The following is a 21,644-nucleotide window of genomic DNA, read 5'->3' on the forward strand; positions in this document are numbered from 1 at the left end:
GTCAGGGAAGGGGAAACAATATGAGATTTAAAGTCCAGCTCCATTGTGTACCAGTTAGATAGAGTGCGCTAATGAAGTTCTGAAAATTTGTTTTCTTGTCTATTTAAAGAAAAAAAAAAAACAGAAAAGAAATACTTTACATAAGAAATGTTTTACAAACTGTTAGGCTCCCTCCAAAGACTATGATTTCATCAAGTCAAGGAAATTGGCTTTTTAAACTGTGAACCTGAGATAAGGAAAGTTCACTGGGTAGAATAAAACTAAGGTTTTTTGTTTGCTTGTTTGTTTTCACAATTTATGAGTTGCTGGCTCTATCCACTACTTATGACTGGGTTTATACTTCTTTTCTACTTAGAGGACTTTCTAGTTTACAGCAAAATCTGCTAAAGCCATATAAGATAATTGTGCATTTCCTTCCCAAATAACTTTTGCCAAACCCTTTATAAATGTGTTACCCTTTGATATTAGTATTTATTTCAAGAAGTAATTAATTCTGATATTTTTAAAATCTTAATCTTTACTAAATCTTAATCTTTACTTAATTTATTAATTATTAAAATTAAGACCTTTAGGAATTGACAAGAATTGATTGCTCACCAAGTATTGCATGGCAATAGAGCGTCGAAGAGGTCCAGGCGGTCCTATTAGAAAGACATCTTGCCCCAAAAGATCCTTCTGCATTATCCATCTTAGATGCTGAACTACAGATTGAGTTGGAGAGTCTGAAACTTTAAGTAGGAAAAAAGAGAAAATGAAATACAAATTGGACTATTATTTAGACTACAAATCTCTAAGCAATGCAGAATGTACATTTTTAAATATATGTGTGTGTATATATATATATGTGCATTTATTGAGACAGAGACTAAAACAGAGAGAGACTGAGACTATCTAGAGATACCTGGAGAATTTTTACGCTTTCACAATAAAACTATTATTATCAATGCTAAAACAGAACAAAGTTTTTTGTATCACAAAGAGTTACACACCCTACATGTGAAAACATGTAAGAACATTTGAATAAACAACTGTAAGTTTCCCTAAAGAAATGAAAGTGATTTTCAAGGATAATTTGAGGAACTGGTATCATTATTTTACCACAATTCCATAGCCTAACCCTTTTGTTACAAAAGGGAGATACAAACAATTACCTCAATTAATGATTAACAGAGACTTGAAAATTTGGAGACAAGTGCAGTATAATTTAAGTTGGCAATGGTTTTAAGATCTCCCAAACTCCACATCTAGAAAGTTTGATGTAGATTCAAAATCACTTTAGAATTTATAATTTAAATCTATTCTTCTATACCAATTCTTTTGGGAACAGAAGACTACTCCATACAATGCCCTTCAAAGTCTGCTACTAAATAAGGTCCAATTGCTTATCTTCTTCCTCAACGTTTTCTAAAATGTTTAAATTAATACAGTTAAATTATATTTGTTCACGTGTGAATCACCCAATGACCCAACAAGTCCATCTCTAGGTATACAAGGAAAATCCTGTACACTAAGAGGCGTAAAGAATACACTGAGCAACATTGTTCAAAATAAAATAAAATAAAACTGGAGAAAGGAAAATGGAGAAAAAGGACACAATGGAAAACTTACAAAACAACAAAAAACAGAATAAATTATCACCTAGTTTGAAAAACTCTGAAAGCTGAAATGCCCCAAAACCTGAAACTTTTTGAGTGCCTAGATAACGTCACAAGTGAAAAATCTCATGTGACAGGTTGTAGTCAAAATGGAAATGTACTATATTGTTTGAAATTATCTTTGGACTATGTGTATAAGGTATATATGCAATATAAATAAATTTCATGTTTAGAGGTGGGTCCCATCTCCAAGATGCATCAAAATATTCCAAAATTTTCTTTTAAAATGTGAAATCCAAAATATTTCAAATTTCAGATAAGGGATGATTCCAACAATATGCTGAAAACTTAAAAATACCATACTTTTTTTTTTTTTTTTTTTTTTTGCGGTAGTGGGTATCGAACTCAGGGCCTTGTGCTTGCAAGGCAAGCACTCTACCAGCTGAGCTATTTCCCCAGCCCACACCATACATTTTTAATATACAAAATATCACATCATATTGAGTGAAAAAATACCACAAAATAAATCACTTATACTATTTTGATAAAGTTGAATAAACTAGAAAATGAATTCTTTTCAAATAACATGTGGAAAAACAATGCTCAAAAAAGCAAGGGAATGACAGATTCAGGAAACTTGATGCCCACGGGTGTGAGGTGGGCCTGGAATCACAGAGATTCTCATGGGATGTTACAATGGTATTAGTAGTATTCTCGTTCTTAAATTGGATATGGGTTACAGTGTTTGCTTTATTATGCTGCACTTTATATATACATACAGAAAGAGACATATATAAAGTTTTTTTGCATATATTGAATGTCCCTTGATTTTTTTTAACTTCATTTAATCATCCAATGAAGTCCTGAAAGAATTTAAACATCCAACTAAGAAAGCTTGCCTAGGACTGAAAGTGATTTTATTTTGTTTTGTTTTGTTTTTACCTCTGACAGCACAACATTACTAGCCTCCCACTCCCAAAGAAAACTATATCCAATCAATGAAAAGGGTAATTTTCTGGTGTTTTTCACCTTGGTAGGAAAATCAAGGAAAAGGTTTTGAGCAAATTGGTTGGTTTATTACATCACTGGAGTAAAACCAAAGCATCTTGTAATTTCACCAAAACAAACTCCTCTATGTCTGAAAATCAACCAAGTGGAGGTGCTTGACTTCTCTTCTGTCTTACCAATCCTCTAAGACACTTTACTTCAAGGAGAAAATTAGTACTGGAAGAGGATTTGAGAAAAATTCTTAGATATTGCAATGTCTTGTGTTCCTCTAAAAGGATACAGTACATAAATGGGTATACAACATCTCTGTGGTATTAAAATTTCATGGGATTGAGAAAGAAAATTGGAATGGAGAAGAATGTCCTTAGAAGAGCCATAATGAAAAACTGAATGAAAAACACTGCTCTGATATTTATATTTTTGAGAACTCTTTCAAGTAGTTTCATGGTACTAGGATTCAATTCACCTGGGTCTGGAGAGTTAACCTCATATATAACTAACAGATGTCCTTGAAACTATTTTTCTTCCTCTCTCCATTTTTGTGATAAACAATCTACTCTTATTTCAGGACAAGTCAGTCTCCATGCTATTTAAGGGTAAAATAAATAAGAATTAAGAAACCCTAAATTCTTCATCAGAAATATGACACAGTGTTCCCCATGCTGCAGGACTACCAACTCTTCTTACTCTAATATCAAATATAGAGTTAAAAACTTAAACATTTATAGTATTTTTTTTCTACTTTTACAAACCTCAGTTTATTCTGGCCATAGGCTTTCTTACCCTACTCTCACAGTTTTATGTTACTCCCTTGTGATCAACTTTGGCAATGTGCCTGATATTCCATTATCTGGACTTTACTACTGAAAATCTAAAGTTTGCCAAGTTCTAAAAGGTAAAGCCAAGTGGGTCTCTTCAGCTTCCTCCCACCTTTTATTATTTATAATTATTGGTAACTATTCATAATTACAGTGTCTTATTTTATTTCTAGATAGTTCCAGTCCATTTAAATGTCTTGATCTTGGAACTATATTCACTTTCAAGATTTTTTAAACCCAGGCAGCAGTTCTCAATCAAATGTAGAAAGGCATGGAGTTATTTAAAGCTAGAACCCTAGGAATTTTGTACAAACCAGTGAATACTCACGAGAGTGCCCTCCACTTCATGTGTGTTGAGTACCACTGGCTTAAGAAATATCTGAAAAATTTCAGCAACCACTTCCCTTATTCTTAACATTCAAAAGTGGTTAATCAATGGTAGTACTGTTATAGCCCTATACCTACAGAAGGCATTTGGAAGTGTCTGGGGATACTTTTAATTACTGCAAAGCTTTAGGCAATGAAGGATAATTTGGTCTACTACTGATATTTAGTGATGCTAAATGAACTGTCCAAGATTGTCCCACACTGCCAAAAGGTCAAAGCATCCAAAGCATCCTAAATGAGAAATGCTCTACAGACTTTTTTTTCTTCCTCAATGTGCCTCTGTTGCCTGAACATTATTAAGGAGTTGTAATTATTCACAATTAAGCCCACAGAAAGAGTTTCTTTCAGTTTCCCCTACCTGTTGCAAGATGAAACGGTTAGGAAAGCAAGTATATTCAGCCTGGAGGAAATGTCAGGATAGCTACGGCTTTCATCATCACTGTCAATTTTAAGTAGCTTCTGAACCTTATGGCGGACCTTATAATCTATGGTATATCTTACAATGACCATATTTTCCCTACTTTCATCTTCTCCCCCAAAATAACACTAACAGCCATAATTTCTTACATTCTTATCTTGTTCTAGATAAAAATACAAATGATTTTCTATACGGTATCTCATTTAGATCTCACAAGAACCCTGTGAGTCAACAGACTACACCTGTGTAAGGACACAGACCGGAGCCACATTGTCTGGATTCAAATCCTAACTCTATTATTTACTAGCTGTGTAACCTTAGTCAAGTTATTTAAACTCTGTGTTTAGTTTCCCCATCTGTATAATGAACATAAAAAATTGTACTTACAGAGCTAGAACAGAGTCCAGTAAGTGCTGTGTTTGTTAAATACTCATTATTTCTTATAATAAGAAAATCAAGTTGAAAAGGCAATATCATTTGTTCAGTTAGTAAGTCCATAAACCAATATTAGACCCAAGTTGTTCCAGTCTAAAGCTTGCATTCTACTCATTATGTCCTCCAGCACCTTCCAAAAGTTTCTTTGACAGTCATCTACCTTCAGGTTCAAGACTTTCCCTACAAATGTAGACACCACAGGGATACATCAAAACTTCTAGTGGACTCGCTATTCTGTCCATTAGTTCTATTTCTCTTATTTTTTATTAAATCAATAATATATTTTATTCTTTCTATTAAAATGTCATTCTGTTATGTACACTATGTTATCAGAGGACTCACTTCTCCATAAAAATCCTACTTTCCTTATTCCTATTTTAGTATAGTGTATTTTGTAAAACAAACAAAATTCCATATTAAATTACATTATAATACTAAAAGAAATAATATAGTGCTATGTGATGCCTGTGGTGTATTTACATTAATGATTGAAACTAGCTGTATTTTTAGGATGGCCTCAAGAAAACATGAGTCATACTTAAAAGCATGCCAGAAATAGAAACAAGATTTAAGACTGTACATTATGAACATCTGCAAAATAAACTGCCAAGCTGCCATGCATAACCTAATATAAACATGGCCCAGCACATGAGAGAAATCCCCAACTTTGTTTTCAAGCACAAGATGCTACCTTCCAGGAATCTACTAATATAAGCTGATGTCAAAGTAGTACCATATTCTATAATTTCCTTGTCTATGTAGAAATAAAATATCTGGTTTGTGTTGGGCTAATTCTTGATTCAATTCCTAGTCAATATTTGTTTTAAAAATTATCTGCTATATTTGACCAGTCATATTCAAGGGCTTTAAAATAATTTTAGTAGAGTATTCTAAATTATAATTTTCTTATTTTGCAGACTATAATTTGTCATAAATTAAACATTGAAATTCCAGAAAATTAAATAGTTCAAATTCTCTTATAATAAATTCTTCAGAACTAGTGATGTTTTCTTAGTATCCCAAGAGATAATGTAATAGAAAGAAAAAAAACAAAACTATAGTTGTGATTTTTGACACTGTCCTTTCAGTCACTTATCAGTGTTCTTAGACAAGAATTTGACTCTTCTAAGTTTCCTTATCTTCAAAAGAAGGATAATAATACTTGTCAAGTATGGTTATTATGAGGATTATAGCTAAAGTACTTTGTCCAGTCCCTCAGTCAATGAGATCCAGGTATGAAAAGATCCATCTTCACCTGCAAAGTCCTTTTCCCTGATGTGTGTCCTGGATAGCAGACTGCACAGTGTAAACTAGATGGATACGAACGGGCTCTCGGGTTTACACTAAAATTAGCCACTGGGCCTAGAACCCACCCTGAAAAAATGACAGAGAAAGGAACCAGTACTTACACAACCTGGTCAATAAAGCCCAAGTTGGCACTTTCCCATGTCTACTGCTGCACTCTATCTACCCTTTGGGGACAAGCTATCATGGTGCCCTGTCATCCCCCACAATCACCCCACAAATCACTCAGAGATATCTTAACCCACACCCATCACACTCCCCTGAATTCGTTCTATCCACATTACAGTGCATGATTTCAAAAGAAGCGCAACTAATCTCACTGTAATTGCATGCTCTTCTACTAAACTGTCATGTATCATTTGTAAGTGGATGTAGTAGACATGGAGGGGGGAATGGGGGCAGACACAATACACTGTGTTTAGAAACAAAGCCCTCATTATTTACAACATGGGCTGACTGAACTAAAAAGCTCAAGTATTTACACAGTTACATTTATTGAAATCTACTATATGCTTATCATCAAGAACACAAAGATGAGTACAATAATGTCCTTGAAGATGTTAACAGAAAATGATACATATATAAAACTTTAGTTCATATAAAGTCACCATCTATGAAATGAGCTGATGACTTTTCATGTGATATGGCTGTAACAAAAACTAAATGAAAATCCTAACTTTGGCCAGCACAGTACTCAACACAGAGAAGGTACTTAGTTTTTCAAATACAGACTAAATAAATTATAGCATATCCACATACAATGACTAAGTATCACACTGTAAACTTTTTGGGTAAGAGTTTTTTATTTGTTGTGTTTGCATGATAAATGCAAAATAAATACCCTTGAAACTAATACTGTAAAAAATCGTGAAAGGATATGAGTGGAAGTATGATTTCTCAATATGTATTTTTACATTGTTTTGATTTTTGAGCAAAACAAACAATTCTACCAAAAAAAAGCTACTTTAAGTTGAGCTTTAGAAAATGTTTGCCAAAAGAAAAATTTGCACAATATATTCCTTTGTGAAAATGGTCACAAAACAGTATTTATGGAATATTTTAATATGGAAGGCATATATTATTAGTTTTTTAGATGTTAAGTACATTACAAGGATCCAAGTCATACAAAGTATGTTCTCTGCCCCAAACTAAATTGGAAATTAATAATGGAAAGATCTTTGGAAAGTCTCCAAACATTTAGAAACTAAACAGCACACTTCTAAATAAGAAATGAGATCACTGCCAAGTGATATCAGGAAGTTGACTAAATAGAAGTTCTCAGTGATCTCCCCCTGCAACAACCGATACAAAAAAAAAAAAAAAAAAATCACAAAACAGAAAATAAACAACTGCATTTCAACCAAAATAACTAAAGGAAAGCACCTGAGGGAGCTCCCAAGAGTCTACACACTGCCATCCCCAGAGAAGAAACCAACGGTGCCCTGCCCATACCCAATTCCATACCCACGCACACCCCTGGCTCATGCTGCTATTTAACTACCACATGATGAAACCAGAGCCACTGCTAGAGTATACCTTACTCCAGGGACAAGTAGCCATTGCATCCCTCTATACCATAGGCTTTGAGGTCACTGCATGAATTCTACGTAGCCCACCATTCCTGAGCTTAGAAATTGCTATATTCTACCCTCTGGAGACAAGTTATCATGTGCCATATCACCTCCCCCACCCCAATAATTGGTACATCCCGCCCCCTCAGGGACTGATCTATAAAGGCACAATTCTCTCCACCAGAGAAGCAAAGCCTTGAACTACCAAAGCAACTTCATATTTTGATACACAAGCCAATAAGGAGCCCTCTCCCTTGGGAGGGGTAAATACCAACCATTTGACACATCAGGGGAGTTGCAACCCCTATGGCCATAGCTGACATAGCACCCTGCCCTGGAGAATCAGAGTTACCTTTGACCTGTATATTTATGCTTTCTGGGGCTGAACTGAAGAAGTACCATGCACTAAGGAATCTAAGCCTTGGATAAGCTGTGCCCCCTGCCCTCTAGGTTGAATAGCCACAGGGTTCCATCTCCCAGGAACTGGAATAAGCACACAGAATATAACCTGTTGAGGCATCCAGAAGGGGAGTCTTCATTGCATTGGTTCTCATTTACCAGGGCCCAAGCCACAGCTATGTCCTTGCCTCTCCTAGGTTCTTGCTACTATTGCTACTGCTGCAGCACCTGGCCACACAGAGAAAGGCTGCTGTCATTCCCACTGTTTGGGGATCTAGAGCCACCACTGCAGTACTTCACCTGCCAGGGCCCAAGCTGCCACTATGTACTGTTAGTTCTAGGTTCCAAATTGCGGATGTACCCTATTTTCCAGGGTCCAAGCCTCCAAAGCACTTCTTTTCCAGAGCCATGCTGGTGCTGTGCCCTTCCCCCCAAGATCCAAGTCATCCACATCCTTGACCTGTGGTCCCAAGGTTCTGCCTCAGAGCACAGACCCCAACTTTGTAGGAGAAATGTATCCACCCATGCCTTTAAAAATGAACCAAGCTGGGTGTGGTGGCACACATTATAATCCCAGCAGCTTAGGAGGCTGAGGCAGGAAGATCGAAACTTAAAAGTCAGCCTCAGAAATTCAGCAGGTCTTAAGCAACTTAGCAAAACCCTATCTCAAAACAGAGAAAAAGAAGAAAGTGAACCAATTCTGCAGGTTTCAATGTTACAGAGCTTAACAGTTTCACAAGACCCTAAGCCCAGAACCGTGGCTCCAAAGTCATGCTAAGCACTGATATCCTGGACCCCAGTCCATTATCACTATCTATGGACCATGTCAGATGGACAACCATGAGAGATGCCTCAGCTAAAACTGCCCACTGTGGGGAAGACCATCACAGAAGGATTTCTAAACAATTCTTGCAACTGAGGACCCTAATAACCTGTTGTCACCATCACTGCAACAAACTCTTGCACCTGCACTCCTCAGTGATGTTGATCAAAACTAAAGATGCTGCATAGAATCTACATCATTGCACCTACCCAGAGCTACTGTAACCAGCACCTTCAGGACCACCTATAGGTGAAAGTCTTCCTCTGTGAAAGCTACTCTGTGAGGGTTGGAAGAGATGAAAGCTTTACCAAATGGAGAAATATCAATGCAGGGAATAAGAAACATGAAAAAGTAAGGAAACATGATATCACCAATTCTTCAGTAATAGACCACAAATAAATGGATATTTATGAACTTCCTGAAAACAAATTTAAAGTAGCAATGTTAACTCAGTAAGACACAAAATACAGACAGAATTCAATGAAACTGGGAAGGCAATTCATGTTCTGAATGAGAAATTCAACAGAGATGGGCATCATAAAAACGAGTGAAACAAACCCTTGGGGTTGATTTTTCATAGAAATAAAAAATATAATAAATAACTTCAACAATAAACTAGATTGAGCACAAGAAAGATCTATAAATTTAAAGATAGGCCTTTGAAATAACTCAGGCAGAGGGGTGAAAAAAGAAAAAAGTGAAGAACACCCACAGGAGTTATGGGAAACCACTAAGCAAACAAAAATTCATATTATGGGAGTTCCAAAAGCAAAGCAGAGATAAGGACAGAAAGATTTTTTTATTAAAATAGCTACTGATGACGTCCCATGTCTTCAAAGACATGGACATGCAAATTGGTAAAACTCCACGGTCCACAAAAACATTCAACCCACACTAAAAGCACATTATAATTCGATTATCAAAGAAAAGACAGAATTTTAAAAAGAGAAAATTACCAAGTCACAAAGGCAGATAAAAGAGGAAAAAATAAAGAATTTACAAAACAATCAGAAAACAAGACCATGCTATTAATAATAATCTTGAAATTAAATGGATGAAATTCTTCAATCAAAATATATAGAGTGGTTAGGCACAGTGGCACACCTGTAATCCCACCAACTTGGGAGGCTGAGGCAGGAGGATCTCAAGTTCAAGGACAGATTTGGTAACTTAGCAAGACCCTGTCTCAAAATCAAAAATAAAAAGGGTTGGTGATGTAGCTCAGTGGTAGTATCTCTGGGTTCAATACTCAGCACCCTGCCACACCCACACACAAAGATGAATGGATTCAAAAAATTAGATCTAGCTACACTGCCTACAAGAAACCCACTTTGGCTTAAAGAACATACATAGGCTAAATGTAAAAGGATACAAAAAACAATTCTATCCAAATGATAACCAAAGGAGAACAGGGACGACTACACTTATATCTAACCAAATAGACTTCAAATAAAAAAGTTATAGCAAGAGACATAAAAGGTCTTCATTTAAGAATAAAGGGGCCAAATCATCAAGAAGATATTCATTCATAATTATGTATTCATCCATCACTATAAGATCCGCATACATAAAACAAATACAAGTAAAAGTAGAAACCGGTAACAATAAAATAATAGCGGGGGACTTCAATACAATATTTCCAATATTAAATAGAACAGACAGAAAATTAAAATGGGATACTGGATCTGAATTGCATTTCAGACAAAATGAACTTAAAAAAATCTATGGCTGGGTTCAGTGGTACATGCCTATAATCCCAGCAGATCAGGAGTCTGAAGTGGGGGGGTCAGCAAACTCAAGGCCAGCCTTGGCAACTCAGTAAGACCCTATATCAAATACAGAAATTAAAGGGATATGAAGAGGAAAAGAAGAACTCAAACTATGCCTATTGGCCAATGACATGATTCTATATTTACAAGACCCAAAAACCTCCATCAGAAAGTCTACAACTCATATATGAATTCAGCAAAGTAGTAGGATATGAAATCAACAACCATAAATCAATTGCGTTTCTAAACATCAGTGATGAATAAACTGAAAGAGAAACTAGGAAAACTATCCCATTCACAATAGCCTCAAAAAAAAAAAAAAAGGAGGAATCAATCTAACAAAAGAGGTAGAAGACCCCTACAATGAAAGCTACAGAACACTAAAGAAAGAAATTGAAGAAAACCTTAGAAGACAGAAAGATCTTCCATGTTCTTAGAAAGGCAGAATTAATACTGTCAAAATGGCCATACTATCAAAAGCACTATACATATTTAAGGAAATTCCTATTAAAATTCTATGGGGAGATCCAAGATGGTGGACTGCAGGGTGACTGCATCTCCCATTGCTCCAGAACCCAGGATTCAAGAAGGAGAGGCAATGAGAGACACAGACTAACATAGAGCCACAGGGTGAGTCTCTCCTACTGGGTGAAGCTCACCCCGGGCGGCAGGCCCGGACAGGGGCAGCTTCTCGGAACAAGGCAGGGCAGCTAGAGTCTTCCCCAAGCAGCCCAGCTCCCTTCAGCAGCAGGTTCCTTCCACAGCCAGCTTCTCAGAGCAGGCTGTCCAGTGAGAGCCTTTCCACACAGAGCCAGCTACAAGCCCCGGGCCCAGAGGCGGGCCCTGGACCCAGAGGCGGGCCCCAGCCCACAGGCGGCTTCTGGGACCATGGCAGGGCAGCTAGAGTCTTCCCCAAGCAGCCCTGCTCCCTCCGGCTACAGGCTCCGTCGACAGCCAGGTCTTGGAGCACGCTGCCCAGTGAGAGCCTGTCTGCACAGAGCCAGCTCCAAGCCCTGGAACCAGCAGCGGGCCCAGTCCGCAGGCTATTTGTGGGACTAGGGCAAGGCAGCCAGAGACTTCGCCAAGCAGCCCTGCTCCCTGGGCGGCAAGATCCTTCCACAGCCAGCTTCTCAGAGCAGGCCGCCCAGTGAGAGCCTGTCCACACACAGCCAGCTCCAAGCCCCAGACCAAGCGGCAGACCCCAGCCTGCAGGCGGATTCTGGGACCAGGGCAGGGCAGCCAGAGACTTCCCTAAGCAGCCCTGCTCCCTCCAGCAGCAGGCTCCTTTCACAGCCAGCTTTGCGGAGTACACCGCCCAGTGAGAGCCTTTCCACACAGAGCCATAAACCAGACCTGGAACCAGTAGCGGGCTAGGGGCAGCTTTCTTCGGAAGCACTGCATTATCAAGTTCCACCAAGACTTCAGGCTACTGAAGGCTGGGAGGTGATATACTGGAAATCTACAGGGACACTATAAGCCAAAGAGGAAATCTGCAATATCTCAGAGTCCCACTGATATCTGACCAATATGAGAAAACAAGGGAAGAAAATGTCACAAACAAACCTAGATACTATATCAATAAAACCCAATGACAGCACAGCAGAAGAAATGTCAGAAAGGGAGTTTAGAACATACATAATTAAAATAATCAGGGAAGGGCTGGGGAGATAGCTCAGCTGGTAGAGTGCTTGCCTCGCAAGCATAAGGCCCTGAGTTCGATCCCCAGTACGGCAAAAAAAAAAAAAAAAAAATCAGGGAAGCAAATGAGGAGATCAAAGAGCAAATGCAGGCATTGAAGGAGGAGATGAAAGAGCAAATGCAGGCATTAAATGATCGCACCAATCAATAGTTAAAAGAGCAAATATGGGAAGCAAGAGATCATTTCAATAAAGAGTTAGAGATACTGAAAAAACAACAAACAGAAATCCTTGAAATGAAGGAAACAATAAACCAAGTTAAAAACTCCATAGAAAGCATAACCAATAGGATAGAACAACTGGAAGACAGAACCTCAGACATTGAACACAAAACATTTAATCTTGAAAACAAAGTTGAACAGAGAAGATGGTAAGAAATCATGAACAGAATCTACAAGAATTATGGGATATCAAGAAAAGGCCAAATTTAAGAATGACTGGGACTGAGGAAGGCTTAGAGAAACAAACCAAAGGAATGAACAATCTATTCAATGAAATAATAGCAGAAAATTTCCCAAATCTGAAGAATGAAATGGAAAACCAGGTACAAGAGGCTTATAGGACTCCAAATATACAAAATTACAACAGACCCACACCAAGGCACATTATTACGAAAATACCTAACATACAAAATACAGAATTTTAAGGGATGTGAGAGAAAAGAATCAAATTACATTCGGGGGAAATCAATAAGAATGTTAGCAGATTTTTCAATCCAGACCCTAAAAGCTAGAAGGGCCTGGAACAACATTTACCAAGCCCTGAAAGAAAACAGATGCCAACCAAGAATCTTATACCCAGCAAAACTTACTTTCGGATTTGACGATGAAATAAGATCCTTCCATGATAAACAAAAACTAAAGGAATTTACAAAAAGAAAGCCGGCATTACAGAACATTCTAAGCAAAATATTCCATGAGGAAGACATGAAAAACAACAATGCAAATCAGCAACGGGATGAACTAGCCTAAAGGAATAGCCAAAAAAGGACAAACCAAATCATGTCAAAAAACAAAAATGAGTCAAATGATTGGGAATACAAATCATATCACAATAATAACCCTGAATGTTAATGGCCTGAACTCATCAATCAAAAGACATAGACTGGCAGATTGGATTAAAAAGAAAAATCCAACAATATGCTGACTGCAAGAGACTCATCTCATAGAAAGAGATACCCATAGACTAAAAGTGAAAGGATGGGAAAAAACATACCATGCACACGGACAAGAAAAAAAGCTGGAGTTTCCATCCTCATTTCAGATAATGTGGACTTCAAGCCAAAATTAGTTAGAAGGGATAAAGAAGGACATTACATACAGCTTAAGTGAAGCATAAATCAGCAAGACATAACAATCATAAATATCTATGCCCCGAACACTGGCTCATCTATGTACGTCAAACAAATCCTTCTCAATTCCAGAAATCAAATAGACCACAACACAATAATACTAGGCGATTTTAACACACCTCTCTCACCACTGGATAGATCTTCCAAACAAAAATTGAATAAAGAAACCATAGATCTCAATAACACAATCAACAATTTAGACTTAACCGACTTATATAGAATACACCATCAAACAAAGAACGAATACACTTTCTTCTCAGCAGCACATGGATCCTTCTCTAAAACAGACCATATTTTATGCCATAAAGCTACTGTTAGCAAATACAAGAAGATAGAGATACTACCTTGTATTCTATCAGATCATAATGGATTGAAATTAGAAATAAATGACAGAATAAAAAACAGAAACTTCTCCAATACCTGGAGATTAAATAATACGCTATTATATGATGAATGGATAATGGAAGACATCAGGAAGGAAATAAAAAAATTCATAGAAGTAAATGAGAACAAATATACATGATATCAAAATCTCTGGGACACTATGAAAGCAGTATTTAGAGGAAGGTTTACTTCATGGGGCACATTCAAAAGAAGAAATAAAAATCAACAAATAAATGACTTAACAGTACAGCTCAAAGCCCTAGAAAAAGAAGAGCAGACCAACACCAAAACTAGTAGAAGACAGAAAATAGTTAAAAGCAGAGCTGAAATCAATGAATTTGAAACAAAAGAAACAATCGGAAAAATTAACAAAATAAAGAGTTGGTTCTTTGAAAAAATAAACAAAATTGATAAACCCTTAGCCACACTAACAAACAGAAAGAGGGAGAAAACTCAAATTACTAAAATTCGGAATGAACAAGGAAATATCACGACAGACATGAGTGAAATACAAAACATAATTAGAAGTTATTTTGAAAATCTATACTCCAACAAAACAGAAAACCTGGAAGACATCAACAAGTTTCTAGAGACATATGAATTACCTAAACTGAACAAGGAAAACATACACAACTTAAATAAATCAATTTCAAGCAATGAAATAGAAGAGGTCATCAAAAGCCTACCAACAAAGAAAAGTCCAGGACCAGATGGGTTCTCAGCCGAGTCCTACAAAACCTTTAAAGAAGAGCTCATTCCAATACTCCTCAAAGTATTCCATGAAATAGAAGAGGAGGGAACCCTCCCAAACTCATTCTATGAAGCCAATATCACCCTGATACCTAAACCAGACAGAAACACATGGAGGAAAGAAAATTTCAGACCAATATCCTTAATGAACATCGACACAAAAATTCTCAACAAAGTTTTAGCAAATCACATACAAAAATATATTAAAAAGATAGTGCACCACGATCAAGTGGGTTTTATCCCAGGGATGCAAGCTTGGTTCAACATTCGGAAATCAAAAAATGTCATTCACCATAGCAACAGATTTAAAGTTAAGAATCACAAGATTATTTTGATAGATGCAGAAAAAGCATTCGATAAAATACAGCACCCCTTCATGCTCAAAACACTAGAAAAAATTGGGATAGTGGGAACATTCCTTAACATTGTAAAGGCCATCTACACTAAGCCCAAGGCCAATATCATTCTAAATGGTGAAAAACTGAAAGCATTCCCCCTAAAAACTGGAACAAGGCAGGGATGCCCTCTTTCACCACTTCTATTCAACATCGTCCTTGAAACTCTAGCCAGAGCAATTAGACAAACCAAAGAAATTAAAGGGATACAAACTGGAAAAGAAGAACTCAAACTATCCCTGTTCGCTGATGACATGATTATATATTTAGAGGAACTTGGAAATTTCACCAGAAAACGTTTAGAACTCATAAGTGAATTCAGTAAAGTAGCAGGTTACAAGATCAATGCTCATAAATCCAATGCATTTTTATACATAAGTGATGAATCTTAGAAAGAGAAGTTAGGAAAACTACCCCATTCACAATAGCCTTGAAAAAAATAAAATACTTGGGAATCAATCTCACAAAAGAGGTGAAAGACCTCTACAATGAGAACTACAGAACACTAAAGAAAGAAATTAAAGAAAACCTTAGAAGATGGAAAGATCTCCCATGTTCTTGGATAGGCAGAATTAATATTGTCAAAATGGCCTTACTACCAAAAGTGCTATACAGATTCAATGCAATTCCAATTAAAATCTCAATGACGTACCTTACAGAAATAGAGCAAGCAATTATGAAATTCATCTGGAAGAACAAGAAACCCAGAATAGCTAAAGCAATCCTCAGTAGAAAGAGCAAAGCAGGGGGTATTGCAATACCAGATCTTCAACTCTACTACAAAGCAATAGTAACAAAAACGGCATGGTATTGGCACCAAAATAGACAGGTAGATCAATGGTATAGAACAGAGGGCATGGACATAAACCCAAATAAATACAATTTTTTCATATTAGACAAAGATACCAAAAATATGCAATGGAGAAAAGATAGCCTCTTCAACAAATGGTGCTAGGAAAACTGGAAAACCATATGCAACAGAATGAAATTAAACCCCTATCTCTCACCCTGCACAAAACTCAACTCAAAATGGATCAAGGACCTCAGAATCAGACCAGAGACCCTGCATCTTATAGAAGAAAAAGTACGTCCAAATCTTCAACTTGTTGGCTTAGGATCAGACTTCCTTAACAGGACTCCCATAGCAAAAGAAATAAAAGCAAGAATCAACAACTGGGATAGATTCAAACTAAAAAGCTTTCTCTCAGCAAAGGAAACTATCAGTAAAGTGAAGAGAGAGCCTACAGAGTGGGAGAATATCTTTGCCACTCATACTTCAGATAGAGCACTAATCTCCAGAATATATAAAGAACTCAAAAAACTCTACACCAAGAATACAAATAACCCAATCAACAAATAGGCTAAGGATATGAACAGACACTTCACAGAAAAAGATCTACAAGCAATCAACAGATATATTAAAAAATGTTCAACATTTCTTGTAATAAGAGAAATGCAAATCAAAACTACCCTAAGATTCCATCTCACCCCAATTGGAATGGCTATTATCAAGAATACAAGCAACAATAGGTGTTGGCGAGGATGGGGGAAAAAGGTACACTCATACATTGCTGGTGGGGTTGCAAATTAGTGAACCACTCTGGAAAGCAGTATGGAGATTCCTCAGAAAGCTTGGAATGCAACCACCATTTGACCCAACTATCCCACTCCTTGGCCTATACTCACAGGACTTAAAATCAGCATACTACAGAGATACAGCCACATCAATGTTCATTGCTGCTCAATTCACGATAGCCAGATTGTGGAACCAACCTAGATGTCCTTCAATTGATGAATGGATAAAGAAACTGTGGCATATATATACAATGGAATATTAATCCACCATAAAGAATGATAAAATTATGGCATTTGCAGACAAATGGATGAAATTGGAGAATATCATGCTAAGTGAGATAAGCCAATCTCAAAAAACCAAAGGACGAATGATCTTGCTGATAAGCAGATGATGACATATAATGGAGGGTGGGAGGGGTTTGCATTAGGGTTAGGGTTAGGTTTAGGGTTGGGGGGAGGAGGGCAAGAGTGGAGGAAGGAAGGACTGTATAGAGGGAAAAGAGGGGTGGGTGGGGAGGGGGGGAAGGGGGAAAAAATGGCAGAATGAATCAAACAACATTGCCTTGTGTAAATTTATGATTACACGAATGGTATGACTTTAGTCCATGTTCAGAGAATCAAAATGTATCCCATTTGTTTACAATAAAAAATAAAATTAAATTAAATTAAAAAAAAAATTCTAATGACGTTCTTCATAGAAATAAAAAAAGCAGTCATGAAAATCATTTGGAAAAATAAGAGGCCCAGAATAGCCAAAGAAATACTCAGCAAGAAGAGTGAAGCGGAAAACATCACAATACCAGAATTTAAATTATACTAAGGAATGATAATAACAGCATGGTATTGGCATAAAAACAGACATGAAGACCAAAGGTACAAAATAGAAGACAGAGATAAACCTACATAAATACAGTTATCTCATACTAGACAAAGGCACCACAAACATATATTGGAGAAAAGATAAGCTCTTAAACAAATGGTGCTGGGAAAACTGGAAATTCATATATAGAAAAATTAAACTAAACACCTATCTCTCACCTTGCACAAAACTCAACTCAAAGTGGATCCAGGACCTAGGCAATAGACCAGAGATACTGCACCTACTAGAAGAAAAAGTAGGCCCAAACTCTATCATGTCATGCTTAGGAACCAAATTCCTCAACAAGACTTCTAAAGCACAATAAATAAAATCAAGAATCAAAAATGGGATGGTATCCAACAGAAAAGCTTTTCCATAGCAAGGAAACAATCAAGAACACAGAAAAGAGAGCTGGGGCTGGGGCTCAGCAGTGGAGCGCTTTCCTTGCATGAGGTACTAGGTTCCATCCTCAGCACCACATAAAAATAAATTAAATAAAAGTATTGTGTCCAGCTACAACTAAAAATATTTTTAAAAAAAGAACATGAAAAGAGAATCTTCAGAATGGGAGAAAATCTTTGCCACCTACACCTCAGATAGAGCACTAATCTCCAGGATATATTAAGAATGCAAAAAAATGAACACCAAAAAACAAAAAACCCAATCAATAAATGAGCAAAGGAACTGAACAGATGCTTCACAGAAAAGAAATACAGTCAACAAATATATGAAAAAATGTTCAACATCTCTAGCAATTGGAGAAATGCAAATTAAAACTACACTGAAATTTCATCTCACTCCAGTCAGAATGGCAATTACCAAGAATACAAGTAACAATAAATGTTGGTGAGGATATGGGGTGGGGGGGGAAGATTTACTCATACAATGCTGGCAGGACTGAAAATTGGTGCAAATACTCTGGAAAGCAGTATAGAGATTCTTCAGAAAACTTGGAATAGAACCATCGTTTGACCCAGTTATCCCACTTCTCAGCATATGCCCAAAGGACTTAAAATCAGCATACTATAGTGACACAGCTGCAGCAATATTTATAGCAGCTCAATTCACAATAGCTAAGCTATAGAACCAACCTAGGTGCCCTTCAACAGATGTTGGATAAAGAAAATGTGGTACACATACACAATGGAATATTAGCCATAAAGAGAAATGAAATTATGGCATTTGGTGGTAAATGGATGGAGACTATATGCTAAGTGAAATAAGCCAATCCCCAAAAAAACAAAGGCTAAATGTTCTCTCTGATATGAAGATGCTAACACACAATAAGGGGATCGGGGGTAAGGAGGGAAGAACAGAAGTTTCACTGGATTAGACAAAGGGGATCAAGACAAGGGAAGGGGGAAGGGAGTAGGAAAGACAGTTTTGGACATAACTTTCCTATGTTCATATATGCATACCCAATCAGTGTAACTCCATATCATGTGTAACCACAAGAATGGGAAGTTATACTCCATGAATGCATAATATATCAAAATACATTCTACTGTCATGTACAACTAAAAAGAACAAAATAAAATGTTTTAAAGTATAGCACATTATGTACTATACATAATACTTAATGATAGTAAATATTTATTTACTATCATTACTAGTTTATGCATTTATGATACTACACTTTTAATAATTAGAGTGTACACCTAACCTATTAAAATTTTTTACTGTAAAAAAAAAAAGACACTGTCTCAAAATAAAAAATAAAAAGTGCTGGGCATGTAGCTTAGAGGTAAAGTACTTCTGGGTGCAATCCCCAGGACATACCCCCCCCACCTGTATTGAGAAAAAGGAAGTATTTAAAATTAAAGGGTCTCAGTTCTCCCTTAAGAGAGTAGTAAAAGAAGATCAAATGAAGCCCAAAGAATGGAAATTATATTAATCAGGGCTTAAAAATCAATGAAACAGAAAACAGAAAAATAAAGAAAAGCAAACAAAACTGAATTTTTTTAAGAATAATAATAAAATTGACTAATCTCTAGCCATACTGATCTAGAAGGAGGAGAAAAAAAAAGACACATCAGAAATGAGAAAGAGAGACATAAAGAACAGATATATCAAAAAGTAAAAGAATGAGATATTGTGAAAATTTTTATGCTAATACATTTCACAACTTAGATGAAATCAACAAATTCTTTAAAAGACTCAGCTCTTTTTTAGCTGACACAAGAAGAGAAAAATAGCCACATCTATGAAAGATTTTGAACTTACCATAAAAATCTTCCCACAAAGAAAACTCCTAGCCAAGATAATTTCACTTGTTCTACCAAGCATTTAGGGGGAAATATCAATTTTATACAAACTTATTCAGAAAATTGAAGAGGCGAAAATACCTTCCAATTCACTCTATGAAACCAACACTACCCTGATATTAACATCAGACAAAAACATGACAAGAAAAGAAAGCTGCAGATCAACATCCTTCATAAATATAGATACACAAATTCTAGATATAATTTTAACAAAAGCCCACCAATATGAAAGAATAATACATCAGCACTAACTGGGATATATACTGGGAACAAAAAGTTTGTTTAACATTTGAAAATCAATCAGTGTAATCACCATATTAACAAACTTAAAAAGAAAAATAAAATCATATCAAATAACACAGAAAAAGCACTCAACAAAATCAAACATTTCTTCCTAATTAAAAAAAAAAATCAAAGTCAACTATCAATAGAAGGAAACCCCTTCAACTTAATAAAGAACATCTTAGGAAAAAAAAAAAAACCCTATACCTATTCAACATAAGGGAGAAAGGTTGAATACTTTCCCCATAATATCAGGACAATGTTTTCTCTCATAACTTGTATTAACATTACACTGAAGGTTCTAACAAATGCAATTAAGGCAAACAAATAAAAGAAATAAAAAAAAATTTTTAAAGAATAAGACACATCCAGATTGGGAAAAAGAAGTAGCAGAGTTGTCTTTGTTTATAGACAACATGATTGTTTATGTAAGAAATGTGATGTAATCTACAAAAAACAAACTCTAGAACTAAAAAGTGGCTTTAGCAATGTACCAAGAAACAAGATCAATATACAAAAATTAATTGTCCTTCAATATTACAGTTGAAAAACAATACTATTCAAAATAACACAAAAATATATAAACTACTCCAAGGATAAGATTGACAAAATATATGGAGCCTATACACTGAAAACAGTAAAACATCACTGAAAGAAATTATAGAAGATCTAAATAGAAAGATGTGAGTTGTTCATGGGTTGGAAAGTTCAGTATTATCAAGATATCAATTATCCCCAAAATCATCTAGAGATTCAATGCAATCCCAATCCAAAATCTAAGCAAGCTTTTTTAATATAGAAATTAACAAGATAGTTAAAAAAATCACAAATAGATACAAAGAACCTAAAATAGGCAAAACAACTTTGTAAAAAGATAAAGATGAATAAATAACATTACCTGATTTCATTATTATTATAAAGCTACAATAGTCAAGACAGTATGGCACTGGTGTCAAGAGAGACAAATAGGTAAATGGAACAGAACACAGTCTAGTAGTGGACACAGAATATACACTGACAAAACTACAAAGGCAATTTAGTGAAGAAAGGATAGATTTTTTTCAGCAATGGTGCTCAAACAATTGGTATCCATATGCGAAAAAATGAACTTTGACCCATACCTTACACCATTTACAAATATTCACTCAAAAAGAATGATAGACATAAATAAAAACATCTAGTTAAAATTAAGGGAAAAAAGTCTTCATGGCATTCGGCTAAACATTTAAGTTTTTCAGGTGACTTCAAAAACAACCTATCAATGTAAAAACAAAGTAAAAAACTGATATGCTGGACTTCATTAAAATTTATGACTTTTGCTCTTCAAAGAATACAAGAGAACAAAATGATAGTCACAGACTAGAAGAAAATATTTGCAAAACTTACATCTGATAAAGTCCTTCTATCCAGAATATATAATGAAATGGCAGGGGAGGGGTAGAGAAAGAAATAACAAAACTCAAAAAAGAACACAAAACATTCCTCCACCTCTAAAAAAAAAAAATTGGTGAAAGATTTGAACAAACACTGCAACAAAGATACACACATGGCAAATAAGC

General features: G+C 36.0%; 1 protein-coding gene across 2 annotated transcripts in view; it reads right to left on the reverse strand.

Moving 5' to 3' along the window:
* The window catches only part of VWA8 (von Willebrand factor A domain containing 8), a 718,869-nt gene that overhangs the window by 665,855 nt on the left and 31,370 nt on the right, over positions 1–21,644 (reverse strand). For both annotated transcript variants that reach the window (XM_079136497.1, XM_079136496.1), the window contains exon 3: positions 598–728. In XM_079136497.1, the coding sequence (XP_078992623.1) occupies positions 598–728 (131 nt within the window). The remainder of the gene's footprint in view (positions 1–597; positions 729–21,644) is intronic.

This window comes from Sciurus vulgaris, assembly GCF_902686455.1.
Source record: "Sciurus vulgaris genome assembly, chromosome: 4".
Taxonomy (NCBI): domain Eukaryota; kingdom Metazoa; phylum Chordata; class Mammalia; order Rodentia; family Sciuridae; genus Sciurus; species Sciurus vulgaris.